General features: G+C 40.1%; 1 protein-coding gene and 1 long non-coding RNA gene across 4 annotated transcripts in view; both read left to right on the forward strand.

Annotated features, from left to right (window-relative positions):
* Window positions 1–1347, forward strand: LOC115020472 (uncharacterized). The gene is made up of 3 exons (XR_003833577.1): window positions 1–99; window positions 450–468; window positions 985–1347. It is a non-coding gene; the product is annotated as an uncharacterized LOC115020472 (long non-coding RNA).
* Window positions 1348–1619: 272 nt separating this feature from the next.
* The window catches only part of LOC115020028 (SH3 and PX domain-containing protein 2A-like), a 49630-nt gene continuing 33772 nt past the window's right edge, over window positions 1620–17477 (forward strand). Inside the window, exons 1-5 of one of the 3 annotated variants that reach the window (XM_029449866.1) lie at window positions 1620–2056; window positions 6774–6854; window positions 12248–12323; window positions 12794–12870; window positions 13715–13806. In XM_029449866.1, the coding sequence (XP_029305726.1) occupies window positions 1985–2056; window positions 6774–6854; window positions 12248–12323; window positions 12794–12870; window positions 13715–13806 (398 nt within the window). In that variant the 5' untranslated portion in view covers window positions 1620–1984. The remainder of the gene's footprint in view (window positions 2057–6773; window positions 6855–12247; window positions 12324–12793; window positions 12871–13714; window positions 13807–17477) is intronic. The other 2 variants (XM_029449867.1, XM_029449868.1) reach the window with 2 other exon arrangements.

Genomic DNA, 17477 nt, shown 5'->3' on the forward strand with positions numbered 1-17477 from the left:
TCCTGGATCATCTCGGCAGGACGTAGCGGCTCAGGACTCAGCCCCTCGGCTCTACCACGCATGCTACTTGCTCCTGTCGTCATGAGGAGGAAAAAAATGGTAGAAGTTGTTTTGTTCAAGCCCACATTATGTTATTATGTAGTTAGATGATGTAGGCTAACTGATCTGTTCCAGCTAATTCACAGTAATTAAGTAGTCATAGGTGGGGACTGTTGTGAGTTATGCCAACCTACAAGTTTAGCAACAGATCATGCATAGACTTAACGGATTTATTTAGTTTAGTTTTACTTTTAGAATAATTCACAGTAAAAGTTGGTCTGTAGGCTAAGTCGCCTTTTCAATACACTATCCAAGGTACAACAATAATTGATCCTTTATCCTTGTAATCATCATTAGATCATACATTATTGTAAAATAGCCCACTAATTTTTAGTTTTTGTGTCTTTCAGATTGAACTGTTCTTTAGTGGTAAATAACTTGACACTGAACACATCACGTTATTGAGAGCAGTATTCGTATCCTTTAGAAGTTATAATACTAAACAATGTAAAAAAATACTCAATCACAACAAAAAGTTCTGCAATATAAATGTACAAATTCATTAAAAAGTTCAGAAATGTTATTAGCAAAAGTTAAAGTAATATATCTATAATATATAATATTATAATGAAATAATATATACCTTTAGATCTTTTTACAATTTTACTGTATTAATATATAAGAAGCATTTTAGTGTTGTAGCTGGTTGAGTTTACTCTTATTTAATCTACGTTATAAACTGTTGCATAGATAACTTTGTAACCAATAATCATATTCTATAACCTGACTATATAATGTGTAGCCTACCCTATAGTCTATTGTTATTTACTTAATAACTTACTTACTTAAAATGTGTTTTATCTTTATCATATTTTGTTGTAAATGTACTTTGCTCTCCATTTCTACAAAAAAACAAAACATAAAATCAATTTCTGTGTTGTGTAGCGCCCCCGTGTGGTAGAATGAACAAGATGTTTTATTCTCCTCTTCACCTTCATGCTCATGCCTCATCCACTAGAAGGAAGCAGAGTAATTTGCCATATGCCGAGTTTAAGTGCTGTCGGAAATCCTACGGTCACTTTGAAATGAACAACAAAGTGGACGGTGTAAGTGATATGTTACGTGATTGTCAGTTAAGCAGACACATTGTATATTTATATGTAGTTGGTCATGCGTGTTTGAGCATACAAGGAGCTTTCTTAAAGTTAAAAAATACAACATCTGTTGGCATATGCAGACAAGTACAGTTTATTGTAACAAAGATGTAGCAAAAACAAGCAAAACTTCAATCATCAGTGCTCCCCAATAGTTATGCCATTATTCCTGCGAAATAAAACAATGTTGTGTGTGTGTGTGTGTGTGTGTATGTGGGAAGTGGCAGGAACATTTGAAGGCAACACAACTATTCTCTTTTCCATCCACTTTAATTGCACAGGAAACTGTGATCATCATGTAGGCTGTCTAAATGTGTCTCCAAACTTGATGGTTTTCAGCACAAGAGTTTTGCTCAATGTTACACGTGAGAAAAAGCAAGTGAAACACTTCTTCAAAGGGTCTCGTGCAGTGTGTCCACCCAGCTGAAGCGGGACCGCCCCGTACATACTGACATGCACTGCCCTGCTGTCCGTACTTTGCTGCAGCAGTCCAGCCCCCCTTGAGGGAGGGGAAGACAGATAGAAAGCCACTTTTATTGCGTTGTCATGTTTCACAAGGAGTTCAGAAGCTCCGGGACCGCCTGACACCATCGTTTTTATGGATGCACCCAAAGTTTGAACGCGGAGACTTTTTTTCCTTCTACTAACTTTGCAGTCATTTCAAGGCAATTCTCTTGTGTGTGTCCCCCCCCCCCCCCACCCCCAATATTCAACAACGTTTTAATGGCTGAGCATCTTCTTTTGTAGCATTTAGAGTATTTCGTGGCGCAAATCCCATTTAGTGTGTCAAGATGCAGCTCCGACCCGTCCTTGACGTTAACGTTGTGGACGTGCAGAAGAGACGGAATCCCTCCAAACACTATGTAAGTTGTCTCCTCTCTGTGTCTCTGCTCTCGTGTTGGAAACCATATTTTGACATTTTTAGCCGTGCTAGCGGCTCTATGGATGGAAATATCGGTCTGTAGGTCAACCACTTTGGTCTAGATTGAAATATCTGAAAAACTGTTGCATTGATTTGCCTTGAAGTGTTATACAGACATCTTTAGAGTCCACAGGATGAATCCCAATGACTTTGGTGGTCTCCTGAAATGTTCTCGTGCTACCATATATACACATTTGAGTGAAATGTGGATGGATGGATGACATTTGATGTGAGACACAGAGCTGCTAGCATAGCTGTAGACTTTGAAGACCAACTGGAATCACATGTAGTCTGATTGCCAACGTGTCAATAGTTTATTATTACTATTATTATTATTATTATTATTATTATTATTATTATTATTATTATTATTAAAAGGAAGAAAAAGGTATTTGGGGAATTAACAGAACTACTCCCTTTGGGGGCTGGTGGAGGGACTTGTCAGTGTCTGTGTCTGGCAGGCTGAGTGACAGAGAATGAGAGTAAACAAAGTTTGGTTGTAGTTTACAAGCCAGCAGTTATGTTTACATGCTGTTTATTGTGCTACAGCTAATTAGCCTAATAAAGCCTACAAACTGACATTAGCAGTGTACTTTCCCCTCTGTTGACTGTTTGGTCCCTCCGAGGTGCAGGAGAAGATGTGTCCGTGTTTGTAAAAATGGATAACAGGGGAGACTTGGAAGGCTAATCAAACAAAGTGTTGTTCAAAGTCTGTGGCTCTTAATTGTGTTGTGGAGCAGACTGCTGGCTGGCTGTAGCCAGTGTGGCCATCTGTCTTATGATTGTAGTCCAAAGTGTCAATACTGCTTTATCCAGTTATGGTTTGAAAATGAAGTAATTTGATTGGCTGTATGCGTTTATGGTATTCTGGCAAATTAATGAAAACATGGGAAACTAATATTTTGGTTTCTGATATTTTTGACAGTACAGAAAATATATGTACGCCATAGAAAGTAACAAATATGCAATTTAATTTCAGTTGGAGTTGGGATTATATGATATGGACACATTTCCAGTTTGTAGTCCGAAAGTATTGCAGATTAATACCTGCCCTAGCTCACAACACTAACACAACATCAAGTTGACAGCAGTTATGTAAATATGTTAATACACATAAACATATCTCCCAAACACCCACTGAGAAGCTGCAAGCAGAACAGTTACATTTTTGTCTCATGCTAGAATAAAGAGGGTCATGTGCAATGAGCAAAGTGCCAAGAAGCTCATTTACCATCTAAAAGCTCCAGTTTAGTTCTTAAGCCATTTCTTTGAGGTACCCCATTTTCATATTGGGGTCATGTATTCTTTTCCACGTAAGATCCATGTTAGCTGAAAGGATTCTGTGTACTGCTGTTCTTTAAAACACCAAGGGTCGTATTGATCTAGTGTGCCGGAGGGAAAGTACCAACCGTGCGCCGCCACACCCGTATGGTGAGCTGGGCTTAATCCCTACTTTCAACCAGACATATTCCCAGGTAAGTCTGATTTGTACACCTGTACTGGAACAAAATACTCTAAAGGGAGCTGAATATCTGATCAGATGGCCAGTGAAGAGCTACTTACTTCCATCATTATCCTTGAGGCTTTGGAGATTAAAAAACCATGTTGCCTGTTTTGGCGAAGACGTCATCATCACCATTTAGCAGGAAGCGAAGCGCGTTGACAGTTTCTTTCCAACCATTCATTATTACATTATTACATTTCATTTAGCTGACGCTTTAGTCCAAAGCGACTTACATTACGAAGAATGAATCCTTGAAGTCCCATTGGAGGATGTCATTGTACTCACGTTGCTCCAGTTCAAGGAGTTTGTTCCTTCTCTCTCTCTCTCTCTCTCCAAACCAGCATCTATAGTTCCTGTGATGAAGATCCTTCCAATCCGTTGTTTTTGGTGGGTGCCTTAATTTGACCGCTGTCCTTTTTTTTTTCACGCCTTGTAGATGAATCGTTTTGTGGCCAATACAATCTATACAGAGATAAGCAACCACGACGAAAGCTCCCAACAGCAAGCAAGTTTCCGCTCTGATGTTTATCTTCATTGCAAAAGTTTTCCCATTAACACATTTCAATCGGAAATAAAGCAAGATATAAAAGACCAATCAGTTATTATTATTATTATTATTATTATTAAAAACACTACTTGGTTAAGATTAGGGAAAGTGTGTTATCATGATTAAAAGATGGGAACATAGGAGGGAGGAATTGATGTCTGATGCTTTTTGTGTTGATCGTTTTGCACCTTTTGGTTGTGGCGAAAAATAGAACATTTCATTAAATATAATGTAAAAAAAAAAAGAAGACATAAAACGTAGACTATCCGCAGGAGACGGGAGGCAAACACAAATCATAAACATAAGTTTTGTCTTTGTAGATTCTCAGTCCTGCAGGTTATTATGGTGTATCGAGAAGAGCGAGGCCGAAATCAAGGTTGATTCTTGTAGACTGAAATATCTTAGCAAATATCAAATCGATTTTATACACTTGAGCGATCCCTTCACTTTTCATCTCGCGCCATTAACCAGTCAAGTTGTGCTTCTGAATAATTTGATGCATCACTTTAAGACACGTACGTTTTTAAAGAAAACGTCGCAAAAAACAAGGATTTTCAACAATTTTCTCATTTTAGCTCCAGAAATTGTATAAAAACAAATGATTTGAATAACAGCTGGGGTTTGAGGGCCTACATTTTTTTTTTATTAACTGAAATGCAATTGAATTGACTATTTCCTTAGCTAACATGAAGACAGTAAAGGATATACTAAATGCTAAACTGCATGAATAGTGAACGTGATGGGTCAAACATAGCTAGGGTGGTTTTAGAGTCTTGTTTGACTCCATGGTCTGGTCTTGGTGTTGTTTTACTGACTTGAGTAATCAAATCCACTGAGCCATGAGACGTGTCTCAGTGGGACTGCAAAAATCTATTAGTCCATCAGGTACAATTGGATTAATTAACCTGAGAGTTAGGATCAATTGCATCATCCATCTCCTGTTGAGGGAGACTCCCGGAGGCCACTAAACATAGGGCACAGACTTTCCCTTGGGATTGAAGCCGGAGGTGAGGGTGGACTGGGAAGTCCCCGCGAGGGAAGAAGAGGGAGAAAAAAAATAAAATCTCATTATCTATGAGCTAAGCAACTGGAAATGCTTATCCGGTTTGAGAGAGGAAAGAAGCAACCCTTTGTCTTTTGTCCCCACTGTTCAAGTGTGACTTCCTTCCAGGGACTCATGGCAGTGGAGCCGGAGAGTGCATGGCAACTAATCCTTGTTTACATACATTGCCAGAGGGGGATCATTTTAGGAGAGATGAGATCCAATTGCCAGTCTTCGGTTTGTGCAGTTCACCGCATGAACACCCTTGTTTTATACAGCCATTAATATTTAGTGTAAAAATGTGCCCGTCAGCTACATATACGTGGTAATTGAATGCAGATGAGCCCACACATACTGCCAATGTGAATCATTTGTGTTTACTTGATTTAAATTGTACAGAAATGAAGTTATCTTGCATTAAATTACAATTCGAGGCGAATGAGGTGTTATGTTTGTCGTAACCATCTCCATCAATTCCAAATGACACATTAATTGATTCCTAGCAATGTGTTCATTTCAGATTGTTTTCTGTTGCATAAGTTATATTGTCATGTTCAAAAATAAACATGGTTCTCGGTTCTTTCGGGATGTACGTTGACCTCGCACACCCTCACTTTGAGCCATGCTGTTTGGTCGTGCCACCTGTGTCTAATTAGCGAGCTGCTGGAGATCTCATTCCGCACACTCTCGCTGTAATGAACTGTGCGCAGACTGAAGACTGCGTTTCAAACTAGTAACTGCTGCCCTTGTAGATTGCCACCATATGTGTAAATGCTGCTTTTGTAAACACTCTGTGCCATGCGCTCAGATGGAAATGCATTAGGTGCAGCCATCTGTTTCCGAACCTCAGGGCGTGCACGATTGTTTGTGGGCTCCTTTTATTGTTGAGGCAAATAGAGAATTTATTTTGGGAAAACTTCCGGCGACGGTGTTTTGTTCTGTAGATGACTGATGTCTGCCAAGGAAATGCGATTCCCATTTCAGCTTCTGTTTGAGTAAACACTTCTTCCCTGTCATTATTCCCGGTGATAGATAGAAGTGCTGGAAGTTGTTGACATCATTTGCGCATCATTATTTTCCTCAGACAGTGGACTCAGATGGACATTGTAAAAGTAAAAATGCTAAATTGTTAGTTACACAAGGCATTAAAATGCAACATCTTTATATCATAAGAACAATCATGCAAGGTCATGTTTGAAGACCTGAAACGACTGCCTCATAGCTTTTTGTCATCGTCAATGTAGAATTTTAAAAACCACTAAAATCAGAGTTGCATTCAATCAGCTGCTCTCAAAAACACAAATGTCATTCATTATGATTAGTTTTAATGACATAATACTTCAAATCTATTGGCCCTCTCATTGACCCCTGATGTATTTCCAATGTGCGACGGAAACAGACAAAGTTAACGAGTTTATTTGACCTTTGACGACCTCTTGAAGTTAAGTCAAGCGGGAATGCACTTTGTGTCATTAGGGCACGGCGAGCTAAAGTGGTGCCGCGGTGTCTTTGACAAAGTGATTTTGCTCCTAATGGGCCTCTCTTGTTTGTGCTTCTCTCACTAGGTGTACCTCATCAACGTCACTTACTCGGACTCCACTTCCCATGTCGTCTACAGGAGATACAGTAAATTCTTTGAACTACAGGTATGTTGTGCTCGTAAATGAACTGGATACTTCTACTGTCACCTAATACAAGAGCGGCTCAAGTTCTACAGCTTTAAATTGTGTGTTGAAAATGTCTTCATGCTAAACTCTGTGAGGTCAGTTTGACCTTTTTGGTCCCGTCCTTCTTTTCAGCTGCTGGAAGGCGGTTTGCTCAGTGAAAGGTCTCATTTAAGAAGGAAAAAATGAAATAGGGGGAAATCCAGTCAGCAGATACAGGAAGAGAACAACATGGGGCAGTTAGGGCTCATGATTTTGTTAGGGATCCAGTAACATCCAGTCTGCATCATCCTACAGTGACTCAAGTTTACATTTTATCCACACAATGCTAAATTGTCTCTATGTATAGTTTGTTTGTTAGAAATATTGGAACATCTAAGTAGCCTACGCAACAGTATGAAGGGTTTAAGCCTAAATCAGTGCATACCTTATCAAGACTTGTAACAGACTGTCTCTGGCTCGTCTTCCAACTCTCTCTGCCAGACTGCACTCTCCAGTGCTGTGGCTCTGGTGGGCTGGCTGTATTGGAGGCAGCGAGAGGAAACCCTTTGTTCTCTGGTCTCTTGCTAATAGCCAGGAAAATGCTGCTCTGGTCTGTTTGATGGAAACAGAGCTTCTCTCCTGTCTCTGTAAACATTAGTCTTGTCCATAGATCCCTGCTGCCGCGGTGCGCTTGTCTGGCTACGGTAATCCGTGAAGAACAACAGTCTCCAGCTGTCTATACAAAATTTGGGTGGGGATAGTGTGTTTTATTTGTATGTATATGAACATAGTCATGTAGGTGAAAGATGAAGTGACGAGAGCGAAGTACACTGGAAGTGTTGGACTGAGCAGGTGAAAAAAAAGAAAGACAAAAGATATCATGTCAACAACATTATTAAAAGTACTGAATACTTACAGCTACAAAGCTAAGCTATTGGGCTACTTACAGAACGAGTAGTCTGGGTAATGCAAGGACCAATCCCAGAATGCTATGGAAGAAATAAAGAGGAAGTTGCGGTCAGGAAAGGGTTGGGGGTTGGGGTAATGAGAAGGAAGATGCCTTCCTTTGGAAGTTTAGAGAAGCCCGCTATTTAACTAATCCATGTCTCCTTATGAGTTCAATAACGCTGAGTCTACCTATAGTCTCGTTTTCTACCGCCTTTACTAAAGTATTAGTTTTTTCTCCAGGCAGAAACTGAGCTTTCGTTTGTGTGTCTGCCAACTGACACCTACAATGTCCCCCCCCCCCCCCCCCAGCTCTGAACAGTTCTCTGTCTTCGTAGCACAATTGGGTGTTTTATGCTCACTAGAAGCTGACAAAGAAGAAAATGCATTTGACACCCTTGGCCTAACAAATGTGACCATGATCTCATCGGATAGCCATTAATTCAGAATTCAGAAAAAAGCTAAGAAAGGTCACAGAACAAGAAACGCTAAGAAATTGCTACAAGAACAATCAGCCAGCACTGTACAGCTGCTCATATAAAGCCCCTCGCCAACAACAGGCAGCTTTGCGGTTTTGTCTTTTATAGATGAGGTATCCATTTTTATTACTAAATGGATGTCCAAAGATGCACTCACTGCTAATGTTTTAGACCTCTCTAGTGCACTAAACATAACTTATAACTCCTCTGGCAAGCAATAATCGTAAATTAGGAGGATCTCCTTTTTAGCTGATGCTTTCTCTCTCTTAGTCTTTTCTGCTGATCTAAAGTGAAGTCTTTGTCATCCACACGCAGAGTCAAGCTCAACGTGTTGCTCGTTTTAAAGACGTTTGTTTTCATGCCTCATACTGCTGAGCCTGAATTCCACCAAATGCTGTCTCTGGTGTTAAGGGAAATGCTTTTCATACGTTTGAGGTGAGCAGAAATGGTCAGTGTGTCGAACAGTTAGCCTCCCCCCATCCACACCCTTCAACCACAGCGGACAGAGCACATGGGTCACAGCATTCCTCAGGGGAATTGTGGAGTGTACAAGCTGGCCTGGTTTCCTTTTGGACAGAAACTTCTCCAAAAATCCCTTAGTCGTCATTATTTTTGGATTGGGGAATTGGACCGGGGTCAGCTCTGCTCTGTCTGCGTTATAATTTATCTGGCCTACTTTGCTCACACAAGATGAGACTTTAACAAGGTTATTTTGTCAAACCTGGAGTAGCATTTGAGGGAAGACACACTAATGGGTGAGAATAGTCTAAAGTTAAAGATTATTATTATTATTATTATTATTATTATTATTATTATTATTATTAGAAGAATACTCCACCGATTTTAGCTTTTCACTTATAACGCTGTCTGACTCACGATGGGCAGTTTTAAAAAAAGTAGCAAAATCGAAGCACCAGAGATGTCATCTTTTTTATTCAGTTGTCAAAACTTGAGGCCTACAAAGGAACTACAAAGATTTTGGTGCATTATGCTAGTAGCGGCTAAGTAGCGGCCTCGAGCTTCTGGCCTAAAGCAGAGATGAGGAGCTACAGAGGTCTGGTCACTTCTTTTTAACTTCACACCAACAGATATTTTCCTTTTCAGTTCCTTGTAGTCTTCAGACCCAACCGACGCTAACGCTTTTTAATTTGTTAGTACCAGAAAAAGCACAACATGTCAGTTTATATCACTTGTTTCTGATAATAATGACAATGCACTTTTTGTAACGACATGCATTATAAATCTGAGACCACGAGGGATGTTGCATCATAATCTCTCTGCAGTAAACAACTGTCAAGTAGATGTCAAAACCCAACCCAGAGATGGAATCATATTGTTTCCTACTCAAACATTCCTCCAAACATCCCCCGGTCTGAGATTCCTCTCAGAACCGTTTCTTTGTCTGTTGCACAAAGCAGTGTCTCTTTGTCTCTTCCTCGCTCTCCACTCCTGTCAGTGCAATTACGTTTAAACGCTTCGATGACTATCATTACAGTTTACAGAAGCTGTTTGACTTCCTCTCTTCACTTTGATTCATGTCCATCACTTCACATGCTGAATTGCCGCCAAAATAGAGATGATTGACAGCTTATTGCACTTTATTTTTCTCTCATTTTATTCACAACGCTGATTATTAAGTGTGTAAAAAAAGAGACCGGGAAACGTGATTACATCAATGCACCTGTTGCTACATGCTTCATTCCCCCAGTGGGAACACTTAGCTGACACTGCAGCTCAATACGCTGACGTATTCCGTGCAGAGTTTACGAAAGCAACACAGAGTAAACACAGCATCTCAGGGCCAAGTCCCCTGTAACGTGAGAAATGTTTTCCCTCAGAGTCTTGTTCCAAGTTGTGTGGCTGTTGCCATAGAAATGGCTTTCACACCTGTCCTGAGCTGTAAATGTATCCCCCCCGGGAGGGGTGGTTGAGGTCATCATCGCTTCTGGATGACATGCCTCTCTGTCGGGCGAGGTGATTTTCTGAAGGTGCTGAGTGACACTCCCATCTTAGAGGGAGTGTATGGCTACATCCAGCTGGGAGGCTGATAACATGATGAGTGTGTCAGACAAACAATACAGCTGCTAGTGCACTTACAGCCCTTACTGGGCCTGTCACCATAACTGCTTTTGTTGGACGATACATCGTCCCAGAAAATATTTGTGATGAGTTATATTATTTTCATTTTAAGACCATTGTATGGCACTGATATAACGATAATATATAATAATGCAAGTACACCCTTTCATAGAGCAACAAACGTGTAATTCTTATGAAAATCCAGACATTGGAACTGGAATGTGAAAACGTTAAAATTTCCTAAATAAGTAAAACATAAATAATGTAATACCACACTTTTAAAACAATACATAAAATTGTGCAAGTCTTACATTGGTAAGGAAAAAGTTGCTGTTTATTCTGGCATCAGGTTGGCTACACAACGGGCAATATTGAGGTCAACAGAAATGATCGTCCATACATCGTACGATATATCGATAACGTAGCTATCGTAACTGGGCTTGTCCTTACTGTAAAATTGTATTATTGCCCTTTTCTCTAAAGGAGAAGTCTGGTATACATATTTGATGTCTTGCTTTTTTAACTTGAGCATACAAGTCAAGTAAGATCAGCAATCTTACCATGAAGTGTTGTGTGTGTGCAGGTGTGGTTAACCAGAGCTGTTCTTTATACTCAGCCCTTTTATTTCCACCTTAAAACACAATAATGATGGCTGCCCCTTTCAAAAGAAACCATTTCTTTTTGGCTGTCTATATTTCAGAGAAGAGGGGAAATGCCATGCCCAGAAGTTTAGGGATTTAGCAAAGGCAGCAGAAGAGTGCAAGAAAGAAAAAAAACCACAAGAAGAGAAACAAAACCACTTTCTTACATAGCAGAAGTCCTTCAAACAACTCCTGCAGGCCCAGACAGAAGTGGATCGCACTTCACCCTCCAAGCTGGATTCTGTTAGTCCACCTGGTTCTTTTTTTGGCCCGGTTTAGACCAAAACCCCCGGTCTCCTCCGCCCATGTTGAGTGTGCTTTAGTTTGACGGTCAGAGTCTTTGCCGTTTCACAGAGCACATCTGGAACGAGGCAAAGCAGAGCGAACAAAAGGCGGGGCTGCATCTGGATTTCTTTGCTGTTACTGTCGGATGCTCTCATGTGCGTTCATGGTATTGTGATTTATTCAAACAGGAAACCAGAAACTTTTGTCCGTGATACAGACACATGCACACACACATTTAACGCATTTGCGATCCATGCTTTTTATCAGCACTCAACAAAACAACCTTGTGCATCATTCACAATACGGCACATGGGACTTAGACACACACACATATACGTGTATATCCAAGTAGACGCATGCTGAGTTCCAAACTGCTACACATAGAAGGAAATCATAGTGAGCTGTCATCATGAAAGACCTGACACAGCATGCTTTCTATCATTTGTTCTCTGTCTTTATCACCCTTTGTCTCTCAATAGAAAATTGTCCGACGTATCAAGTGTTACCATTAAAGTGTTAATAATCCCGTCTGATGGCTTTTTAAGCTCCTTAAGTGGAACTTGCTTTGGATTTTGTGTGGGTGCCGTAACCTTGTCTGCTGCCCCAGAGATCAAAGTGAAACTGTTTTTGTAGTTTCACAACACGGTAGCTTTTCGGACGATAAGTAATTACACCCCACGTTGAACTCATGTACCGTAAAACAAAAAGGCCGACTGTTCCTGTTTGAAACCCCTTTTTTTTTGTTTCTATTCTCCTCTCAGATTCCTCCACTTTCAACTTTGACTGATAAGCTTGTGGTGGATAAAACGCAGTTCATGTGGTTTAAGCATCAAACGGTTACAAGTTAATGATTGCTTGCCATTTACATCGGCATCCATCTGTTTCCGAGGCAGTCAAACAGACTTGTTTTTGAGTTTCGCTGCACAAATCACTCTTTACTTCCCCCCCCCCCTCACTGTTACAGATGCGAATCCTCGACAAATTCCCAATCGACGGAGGACAGAAGGACCCCAAAAAGAGGATTATTCCTTTTTTGCCAGGTGACAAACACATCATAGTGTGCACAACACTGATATCACTGTCACATCAATTTTTATTGTCAGCACGCCCACATACTCCATACACTGACCCACCACATTGCATTGTTTTATTAACTGCATTAACTGCACTCCAGCTGAGCAAAATCAATTTTTGGTATGCCATGGCAGTAGTAGGCTAGCAGAGAGGGATCTGTCTAATCTCATGAACTCATTGTGGGTCTGAGCAGAGGAGAGCAGTGAAGAGATCCTTTGTTAGACAAGCTGTACAGCTCAAGTCTGACTAGTGCTCTCTGTAATGTCAACATTAGGTGATCTGTATTCCCTTACACACAGCAAATATGATGCACAATCCTACTGTTTAGTGGGCTTCATGCATATAAACACTCATATTAGCAGTCAGTCTCCTTAGTGAGTTATTAAGTGAAGATTAGTATTAGCATATGTACTGACAGTGCTCTGTTTTTCTTCAGGTAAAGTCTTGTTTCGCCGAAGTCACATAAGAGATGTAGCCGTCAAAAGGCTGAAGCACCTGGATAATTACTGCAAAGTAAGACAAAGGCTGTACAGTAGGTCTCATAATGTTCTCTTTGTGTCCGTACTACCACTTTGTCTATTGTTTACGCAATACATCTTCTCGGAAAATAAAGGATGAGTGCTCATGTTTGGCGTGCGTGTTGGTTGGAACGGCACTTTATCTATGACAATGCTCCTCTCCTTGAACATTTGCCACCGCATTGTCAAGGCAGGCCTCAACATTTATCTCCCCCACCAGCCTCAACAGGAAAGCAACGGCTCTATCTGCACTGGTCATTTCCTGTCACCAATGTAAATAGGCAAGCCTATAAAGGAAACGAGGGAAATAGGGGCACACAGGGGTAAAACAGAATCCAAAGAATAAGAATGAATCAGCAGACTTAAACTGTAGTAGGAGTGCAGAAAGCTACCTGCGCCTCTTATATTCATTAGGTCAGAGCAGGGAATGTGGGGCAGGTGCGTTGCCAAGTGTGGCAACAGTTTTCATTTAAAGAAAATAAGCAAGATTTACTGTGAAAGCAAGAAGCTTAAAGATTTATTTTCAATATTATTCCTTTAAGGATACCTTTAGTGGGCTGAAGTATCTCATTTTGAACGCCTATGCAGCTGAGACAGGCAGTTGTTGTACTATATCACCTTTGTGTGTTTTCCTTTGTTTTAACCGTCGCTCCGGGCTCAAAGCCTTCCTTCCCCTCCACACCCTCCACATCTCCGCCTGGTCTTCTCATCCGACTGACTGTACAATGACTAAGTGTTATAAACTGGTTACTCACTCTTTTAACAACACCTGCAACCTTTTTAAATATGTGTTTCTTTTGTCGCAACCAATAGCTTTCGCCCTCCTTTCTTGCCCGCAGGCTCTGATGAAGCTTCCCACCCACCTTTCCCAAAGTGATGAGGTCCTTAAGTTCTTTGAGACAAAGTCAGATGACCTCAACCCTCCCACAGAGTGAGTAACTATCACTGCATACTTTATAAATCATAAGCTATCATAGAGCATTAGGCATCATCTCTCTTATATGAACTGTTGGATACCAAACATTGCCCTCTGGTGGGTTGTAAACACAGGCTACAGCAGCAGACTGTGTGTGGTTCAGACTCTCTTTCACCCACACTGACCCAGCGTGATCCAGAGGCTTTGCTGTGTGTCTCAGAGATGATTGATGGCTTGTGCTTGAGATGCACTTTGTTGTATTATTCATAATGATTTCTGGGAGGTGACACCTGATCCGCATGACAGATGTGTAGGGTCAGTGGTGTCATGAGAGTGGAGCTGAGTTCAAGTCTGGGAGCAGATAAGGCTCTCAGGTCATTTGTCACGCTCGCTTCAAAGTCAGCGTGGGAGTAATTACAGACCGGCTGCTAGATAACTTTTTGTTTGAATTCAATTCTTTCGTTTTGGTTCATGTTTAATTGTAATATGTGATAGTATTTTCTCCTCACAAAGATATCAATTTAAACTCTTTTTGTCTTTTGTTTGTACTCATCCCAACACACTCGAGGAGACAAATGTGGTGGAGTAACCTCTTGAGTTGTCTCCCACTACCACTACCAGACCCACCACCTCTAACCCCCACTGCCCATTCATGTTAATCCCACTTCAAAGTGAGATCCTCCTCCAGTCTTGCAGGATCTCAATTTAAATTGAGTCGTTGAGGTCTAAAAGCAATGCCACCCAAGCACTCAGTTCACAGACTGGCGGTTGGGACCATTTCAAAATGCCTCTCATGGTGTTATTCATTTGTTTCACAAGTTGCCAATACCACAAAGAAGGTAATTTTGTGATGCCATAAACTTATAATGTGTGAGGTCTGATGAAAAAAAAGATTTATTGTCAGTGTTAAACTGTTATAGGTCGGGAAAATGACTGTTTACAGCTATAGTTGAACAAATACAGTGAAATGGAGAGCTACTTTTTCAAATTTTGAGCAAAAGAAAGAAAGATATTTTTGCAAACAATTTGAAAACAGCATAAAGAATAAGAACTTTGCTGCTCAGGTGATGATTATACATTTGTTCAGAAACATGAGTACTGGATGTAAAAAGCAGTTTTATTCATTCATACATTCAACCTTTCTTTATACTCGACACATACAATGACATTAAATCAATTACAACAACAAAGAGATAAAGTAACAGAGAAGGGGCAATACCATTATACAATCATAAAAGCCAATAAAACGTTCTGATAAGGAAAATAACTTGATAGATACATTAGGATAATTAAGATTTAAAATAAAATACAATTATGTAAAAGTTTTCGGTTTAAGATGACATTTCTAAAATGTCCAAAAGATATAAGTGAATTCATTTTAAATAGGTGCTTCAGACCTATCTGACATGAAGCAAGAGCCAGTCAGTAGAGCGTGTCTGAAAAGCCTGTCTGAGTGACGAAGCAATTCTGAGAGGTAATAATGTCAAATTATTCATCCTAGATAAAAAGATACCAGTAAGTATTGCGTCTCTCTCTTGAAGAGGAGACCACCCAACCCTATCACTGGTAATACGTCTCAAGGCAGAGTGATAGACTAAGATTAAGAGTTAAAGAGGATGTGTCGCATCACATAAAACTGCCTCAACAACCCTTGTCCATCAAAACATTGGAAAGATGGTTTTATGTCTTTAGAAAAGAATAGCACACAACATTATCTATGTGACATTTGAATGTGAGTTCAATCAATCAATCAATCCAATATTTCTCTTTTACAATTACAGTCATTAATAAAGAGGCCAGTCATACGGGTAACAGTTTCTCCACCAAGAAACATGCTTCAGGTACATTTTACTGGTATGTCTGTCGGTGGTTTGGCACCGTTAGCATCAGCAGTGAGGCAATGTTGTTTGTCAAACCCTCATCTGCTACTGCCATCTAAAGGTCAACAGATGTCACTGCACATTTAAAAAAACTAAAGTTTTAAATGGATGTGACGTTGCTCCATCACAAGAGGGAGCCATGCAATAGGCTTGCAAACATGTTTCTCTTCAATTTTGATTGACTGATCGTATCACACTAGATTGATGTGTGTGTGTGTGTGTGTGTGTGTGTGTGTGTGTGTGTGTGTGTGTGTGTGTGTGTGTGTGTGTGTGTGTGTGTGTGTGTGTGTGTGTGTGTGTGTGTGTGTGTTAGTATCATAATAATAGTGTAGACAGACAAGCACAAAACACAGGCAAACAGTCTAATTAAAAATAGACAGAATAAAGACATGTGTCTTTCTCTATCTTTAATGTTTGATTGGCCTTTTTAGATTTATGTTGACAAATACATTAAATAGTTTTTGGCTTTGTGAACTTAACTCAAATGATACTGCATATAAAACAATACTGCTTTACCCATGTGGAAGGTTCTTAGCTTGAGGGAAGCAAAATCAGCTCAAAACTGTCTTCCCTTGTGATCCCTTAAGTGTAGAAACATATGTATCACAATGGGTAACTCAGACGTCTGATAGTTACAACCATTGTTCCAGTGAGTGCTTTTAAATCTTTCTGATGCAAAGTGATGCTTACTTCCAGTCACATGTACACATTTGCGCAACAAGTAATGATGTCCTCCCTTAAAGTAGATTAAAAGGCCTAAAGGGAACTTCTGGGAGAACTTGGTGACAAATATAGAAAATAGACATTATCATAGATTTTGATTATAAAACCATGTTTTTCATAGTCAACAAATCCTTTTATGCCCTGGGGATACCTCAAATTACTGTTAATGAGAGTACATGCTGATTATATTTAATCAAAGTTTAGATTTCCTTTGTGATAACAAATGTTTTTAACCATCAATCATTCTTTCAACACTGCAAAGTAAGTTTGACATTAATGCAGATTTTAAACTTGGCAACAAGTCTTTTACTTTTTACCTCAGTTAGCTTTAAGGTGTTTTGCTGAGATAATATGTGCGGTCAATGCCAGCCCATGACTTTGCTTGTTTACTGAAAAATATATTTTACAGCTCTATCTGCAATGTGACTTTGCTTTGTATTTAAGAGTGCTAACAAGTAAGTCACACTTTATTTATCCCCATGGGGAAATGTGTCCTCTGCATTTGATCCATCTTAACTATTTAGGAACAGTGTGCAGCCGCAGCGCAGCGCCTGGAAGCCATCTGCAGCTCTGAGGCCAGCTTGGTCAAGGGTAAAGGCATAATTATGAATGATTCCCGTAAACAAATGCGTACATCCATACTCCCCTTTTTAAATACAATTTTACTTTTCATACAACTCAGATTAAACCATAGCAGCTTTTACATTTATTTAATCAGTTTCTTATTTTGTTCACATGTTGATGGGTGTCTTTCCATGCATGTGAGCTCTTACGTTGGTACTTGAACTGTATTGTTACTCTGAAGGTTGGTGGGTTTGTTCCGTTGTACTGTAGTCTAATAGATTCAAGCTCTACATCTACGTTGAGACTTGGAAGTTTGAGCATATTGGACCCAGCGGGGAGTATACTTACTCGACATATAAAAAAATAATCAAGGAGACGTGTCATGGTAATATTAGACTGGATAATATCATACCCTGCTGTCGGGGATGTTACACATCGGGTGCAACAGAGGATGATACTGAACAGACCGGCGCAAAGACCCCGGGACAGCTGTCAACAACTGCTGAACTGTATGAGATG

This window comes from Cottoperca gobio, chromosome 15, assembly GCF_900634415.1.
Source record: "Cottoperca gobio chromosome 15, fCotGob3.1, whole genome shotgun sequence".
In the NCBI taxonomy this organism is placed as follows: Eukaryota; Metazoa; Chordata; class Actinopteri; order Perciformes; family Bovichtidae; genus Cottoperca; species Cottoperca gobio.